The sequence below is a fragment of the Octopus bimaculoides genome, chromosome 5, assembly GCF_001194135.2.
Source record: "Octopus bimaculoides isolate UCB-OBI-ISO-001 chromosome 5, ASM119413v2, whole genome shotgun sequence".
NCBI classification, from domain to species: Eukaryota; Metazoa; Mollusca; class Cephalopoda; order Octopoda; family Octopodidae; genus Octopus; species Octopus bimaculoides.
Window position 1 is genome coordinate 21,363,106 of NC_068985.1, and position 6,428 is coordinate 21,369,533.

Below are 6,428 nucleotides of genomic sequence, written 5' to 3' on the forward strand. Positions count from 1 at the left end.
TATATATATATATATATATATATATATTATATATATGAATTAAGAAAATAAAGTACTAGTCATGTACTGAGATTGATGGTATCAACTTAGCCTCTCCTCTCAAAATGGGGTTATCTTGTATCTTAAATCAGAAATCATCACATGATTACCAAAGTTTTACTTGTTCTTTCTGTAAAAATGTGAATTGTTAAAAATTCTGACACTCATTTTTTCATGAGTTTTAAGAATGATTTTACCATTTGATAACTTCCTTGAATTAACTGATCGATGGAAACATAATTCCTTTGATAACCTCGTGACTTTAGTGACATTAGTTCAAGGCTTTGATTAATTATTGATTGCATTTCTAAATTTTTAATTTCAATGTCTCTATAATTATTAAAATATCAAATATTTTGAGAAATTTTTGTGTCTCTAAATTTTTTAACATTTCTTGTTTCATATTGCAGGTGAGTTGTACAGAAATGATTTTTTGGATTTTTTCATTTGTCGGGTAAGTTTATATATTCCCTACTTTTTATCAAGACCCAAAATATCAGAATAAAATATGTTTTAAAAGGAAGAAACTATTCTAGCTCATCATATTCACTACTTTTTTCCTTTTGCCCCAAAATGAAAGATGTCAGAAAGACCAGCATAAGGGATTTTATCGTTGAAGAAATACTACTATATTCTGTCATAACATCAGTAGTTAGGTTTTTCTTGTGTGCTAAGGATTCCAAATTAATAAAATGGCAAGAAAAACTTATAAGTAAAAAAAAAAAAAATAGAGAAAATGTTTTTGTATTTTGTTTTATTTGAATTTTGCTAACGTTAATTATGTGATGGTTAACTGTTATTAACTAATTGAAATGGTATGAAGGCATGTGGCTTAGTGGTTAAGATATTTGGCTCATGATCATATGGTTGTGAGCTCAATTCCCAGTAATACATTGTGTCCTTGAGCAAGACACTTTATTTCATATTACTCCAGTCTACTCCGCTGTATTTCAAAGGACCAGCCTTGTCACATTCTGTATCATGCTGAATCTCCCTGAGAACTATATCAAGAGTATGCATGTCTGTGGAGTGCTCAGCCACTTGCACATTAATTTTATGAGCAGACTGTTCCATTGATCAGATCAACTGGAACACTCATCATCATAACCAATGGAGTGCCAGCAGTAATTGAAATAGTAAGGTCCAAGGGAACTATTGGTAGTCTGCATTGGAAATAGTTCAAACAAACAGCTCATATGGTGACTTAATTAGCTTGCTGTAAAGAAAGGAAGAGGTTTGATGCTTTGATCAGAGCTCTTCACAGAAGGAATGAGTTCCACTCAAAATATCAGTTGTCTCCTCTTCCTCATTCTACTTGGTAGTTATTAGCTGATATTTGAAGTGTCTATGTATCACATTATCCTTTTTTTTTTTCTTTCTTTTTGTTTTTCTAATCATGATGTTTGGTCTTTGTCATAAAAAAAGATGTATTCATTTAAAGATCTAGAATTGTACTGCATATTTTTGTGCTATTAATATGAAGGAATAAATTCTTCTTAACTACTTCTGCAAACAGTGAAAGTTGAGCATTACTTGTTTGTTTGTTTTTTTTTTGTTTTTTTTTTTCTAAAAATATATCATTCTGTATTTCTAGTGAAGAACTGGCAATGTGAATAAATTATTAGATTCTTTTTTTCTCATATTTTGCCATAGGCTCCTAAATATTACCTGTCTCAAATTTATCTAGCTGAAACTTTAGTTCCAGTTTCAAAGAGAAAGTAATTTCTCTTGAGATTATATCCTGCTTAATTAAAATCTAAGTTCTTGCTGAAATCAAAACTAAGTACCAATCTTATGAGACTTCTAGCATGTTGTAAGTTCCATGCATGCTTATATACAACTTTCAAGCAATAAATTCAGATTTTTAAATTAAAACCTATTATGAAATAATTTCTAACAAAACTTAACAGCAATGGAGAAGGTGAAGTTAGACATTTCATAGCAAAATTGATCAATGAAGAATATTTTTGATTTAAGACAGCGTAGAAACACAAAGAAAGCAATGCTTTTAATTAAACATGAAACTGAAGTAAAGCTCCCAAATATCAATTTATTTATTATTTTCATTTAATATAATGAGTTTTCCTCTAGGATTTACTGTAATATTTCAACATTTAAGTGGAGATCACAAACATTTTTTTTTTCTCCTTTTATCTCTATAATATCAATTTCTAGATATGTAAGTTAGAACTGAAAACCATTAACACTTTTATTACATGTGAGTACATATTAAATGTATTCTCTTGTCGGTTACATTTGTCTGGTACTTTTCTATACATGACATTTTCCTGTGCAATTTTTTTCTGTAACATTCTTCTGTTATCTGATACTGAGAATTATTCCTTATTTTTTTATTCATACATGCAGCAGGTCTGCAAAAGCCCAACTAAATACTGCAGTATTATGGCTGCCAGTAGACTTAGAATGCTCACTTGTTGTACTTGTTGGCTAGAGGTCTGTCTTGGTGTTATTGCACTCTGCTCAGTCTTCACCTCAGCAGTATCTAGCAATAGAAAAAGAAATTGCTCTTCTAAGGTCAACAATAGAATCATTATGTCAAGAAAATACATATATATTTATCTATTTATTTATTTATTTATGTGTTTCAGCCAAGTGGCTGCAGTCTTTTTTTTTTTTTTTTCATGAATATAGAAACAGATTAAAATATTTCTAACTCCTTATCTTTGCTTAAGTCTGTTTGATTTTTGTTTGCATTTATTCCTTTTATAAAGGTTCCCAATTATGAATTGGCAATTTTAGTTATCAACTCATCTATAGTAAAATTTAGGAAAGTACTTACTGTATGTAATAGTTTAAAAGCTACCAGCAGATAGTATTATTTCATTTCTCACAGGGTTTATAGAAATAATCATTGGATTTTGCTTGGACTGTATTATATTAAATCTCTGCTTTTATATTCACAGTATGTTTTGAGCTAAGAATAGAGATCTAAATAAGCACATGATATCCCCTAACAGCCAGTTAGGAGATAATCATTTCTTCATAATATTTGGTGGGTTTTGAAGTTTGAATTTGAAATTAAAGAAAAAGGATGCATAAAATAGACTTTTTTATTGCTTATGTTTGTGTACACCCCCACACATCAAGTCAATTGTTTTAATCAATTAATCTAATTTTTCAGTACCTTTCATTGTTTTTTTTACAAATGTTTCTATATAGAAAGTTACTGCAGGGGAATCAAGCAATGGCTACAGCCCTACTTCCACTGATGATGGTTAAGAAGCCAGAAACTTTTGAAGTTATTTCCCTTCCTTCCTCAGCCTAAGAATAATGTTAATTAATCCTTAACATATTTTTTTCTAGTTCTCATGTGTAACCCTTTAGCATTCAAATTATTTTGTCAAATGTAATGGTTATTTATTCACATTATTTTGAATTAATTATGTATCATCCCATAGCTTTGAAGTTTCAATGATGTAATGGTTTAGTTTTAGAATGTAGGATAGGTATGTGACAGGTTGGATCTTGCTGGTTTGAACATAAAACAGATAAAGTATTTGGGCCAGATATGGCCAGTTTAAATGCGAAAGGGCTAACCCTATTATTTCTGATGTTGAAAACATTGGAAATAATCAAACCCTCTTTGTTATTATAAAGACATGCAGTCAGTGCTTCTTTATAAAGTTCTTCATTTAAAATTTTTCTTGTCCTGCATATTCTTACATTACCATTCTTAACCATCTACATAAATTCTGCTTTGCCTAAATATCATCTATTGGGTCATCCCATAAATAATGCAGTTTTTTTTTTCAATTGCATGAACTAAAAGTTGGAGGGGGCAGGAAAAACTACCTGCTTCAACCTACTATAAAAGCAAGTAGTAATTTTACTTTGTACTTATTCTTAGTGCAAGTTTTGAAGAGTACAGTTCGATTTTAACAGTTATTTTTCAAAGCTATAATGGAAGTGACAGGGGCGCGTATTCGGCATATTTTGCTTTATGAGTTCAATAAAGGTAACAATGCAATGGAAAGTGCAAGGAATATTAATGCAGTATGTGGTGATCAGACAATAAGTATAAGCCAGTGTCAACAGTGGTTCCAGAAATTCCGAGCCGGAAACTACAGCCTAGAAGACAAGCCTCATTCTGGAAGATCTGTACAGCTTCATGAGGACGTCCTGCAAACCCTAGTGGAACAAAATCCCATTGTAACTGTTGAGGAACTAGTAGAAAAGCTTGGATTTGGTCATTCGCCCATTCATCAACACCTGTGTGCCATCAGAAAAGTCAGCAAATTGGGTCAATGGGTTCCTCATAAACTTTCCAAGTCTAATCATGTGCAAAGAGTGAATATGTGCTCTTCTTTGCTGTCACATCTCATGAATGAACCTTATTTGGCCCAAATAGTGACTGGTAACGAAAAGTGGATTCTCTATAAAAATGTTCAGTGCCAAAGACAGTGGGTAGGGGAAGGAGAAACGCTTGCACTGCAGACTAAAGGTCTTCACCCACATAGGATGTTGTGATCTGTTTGGTGAGATAAGAAAGGTTTAGTCTACTTTGAACTTTTGAACCCAAACCAAACAATAACAAAGGAGATCTACTGTGAGCAGCTTGAGTGGCTTAAGTCAGCACTTAAATGACCATCTTTGGTTTCAAGACAAAAGGTATTCTTCTATCAGGATAATGCTCGGCCACATACAGCAAGGATGACATTTCAAAGGCTGGAGCAATTTGAATAGGAAACGATGCCCCACCCACCATATTCACTGGACATTGCCCCATCTGATTATCATTTATTCCACAGTCTTCAAAATCATTTGAACAGAAAAAATATGAATTCTGTAGATGAGGTCAGAACAGTACAGGAGGAGTATTTTTCATCACAGACAAGTGAAATTTGGAAGAAGGGCCTTGCAAATCTACCAGATAGATGGAAGAGAATTGTAGAAAATGAAGGAGAGTATATTTTAGATTTTAAAAAAACTTTATCTTACTTTTGAAAAATAAAAGAGGTATAAAAAAAACACATTATTTATGGGATGACCCAATATTTTTATCATGCCCACACCTTTATATAATCTCTTAAATATCTTCATCATCCACCTAGGCCATAGTACTTATCTCATTTCTATAGATATCTTTTGGGTTTTTATATCCTCATTATTATATTCATAGTATGCTAGACCTTAAATTGAAAACTTCCTTTTTGGCAACGGTATGCTCGCTCCCAAAATTCTTACCTCACTAAAATGCCTAATCACGAAGCTCTATTTCATGTGAAATAAATTTTAAATATTGGTTTCAAATTTTGGCACTTAGCCAGCAAGTTTGGAGAAAGGATAAAATCATTTACATTGACCCCAGTTCTCGACTGGTACTTATTTCATTGAACCTGAAAGGATGAAAGGCAAAGTCAACCTCAACAGAATTTTAAAATTAATTCTAAATATTAACGATTCATTGCTATAGATTACATTTATAACTTCTGTTCTAAACTACTTTTTTCTCTTTTTAAGCCTGGTGTTTATTCTATCATTTTCTTTTGTCGAACCACTAAGTTACAAGGACATAAATAGATCAATACTGGCTATCAAGCAATGATGGAGGACAAACACACACACACACACACACTTCTTTCAGTTTCTATCTACCACATCCACTTATAAGGTTTTGGTTGACCCAAGGTCATAGTAGAAGACATTTGCCCAAGGTGCCACACTGTGGGACTGAACCCAGAATCATATGGTTGGGAAGAAAGCTTCTTAGCACACAGCCATGCCTGCACCTTTTTTTTTTTTTTTTTTTTAATCTTACCTCTATTCAGTTTTATAACCCCAGTATCATCATATTTCATTTCTTGATTTCTATGTATCTAAACATTTCACATGTTGAGCAGTCATCAAGCTTTCCTTTGGTTGTTGTTTTGATCCAGTCATACATTTTACATTGCAAATATTCATGTATCAACTCCTTTATTTATTACTTTGTAACTTTGTATTTCATTTTCTCTATCTATGTAGGTATGCTTCACACATTTTTTGGCATCTTTGTTTATACATTTAAGAGATTCATTTGTAGGAAGAAAGTGGAATGACAATGTGCACTTTACTTTCATACCTAGATGTCATCTGCATACCTCTTCTATTTTTCCTTCATTCCATACTTTTTTCTCTCATCACTTGTCAGACCATTTATGATTGCTTGAATATTTTTACCCTCAAATAGGGTAAATAGCTACTTTTAGCTTCTATTAAAACATTTCTTTCCCTCCACTATACTACCATTTCTCAGCTGGCAGTGACATGTAATAAACTACTCGTCTCTTTGTTACCAGTCACATTCTTCAATAGGTTTTTTTTTTCTTCTTTTGGTGGGGGGGGGGGTTCTTTTGTACTGCATTATACAACTTATTTTATTTCTATAT

The 6,428-nt window shown here is 32.1% G+C and overlaps 2 protein-coding genes across 4 annotated transcripts in view; one reads left to right on the top strand and one right to left on the bottom strand.

Annotated features, from left to right (window-relative positions):
* Positions 1-6,428, top strand: part of LOC106875794 (ubiquitin carboxyl-terminal hydrolase MINDY-2) — a 179,523-nt gene that overhangs the window by 141,704 nt on the left and 31,391 nt on the right. The window contains exon 6 of one of the 3 annotated variants that reach the window (XM_052968195.1): positions 450-512. The exons of the other annotated variants lie outside the window; for them this stretch is intronic. Within the exon in view, the coding sequence (XP_052824155.1) occupies positions 450-497 (48 nt within the window). The 3' untranslated portion in view covers positions 498-512. Of the gene's footprint in view, positions 1-449; positions 513-6,428 lie in introns of those variants that run through there. 3 annotated transcript variants of the gene reach the window in all.
* Positions 1,781-6,428, bottom strand: part of LOC106875795 (uncharacterized) — a 25,560-nt gene continuing 20,912 nt past the window's right edge. Inside the window, exon 4 of the mRNA XM_014924064.2 lies at positions 1,781-2,542. Coding sequence (XP_014779550.1) covers positions 2,391-2,542 — 152 coding nt within the window. The 3' untranslated portion in view covers positions 1,781-2,390. The remainder of the gene's footprint in view (positions 2,543-6,428) is intronic.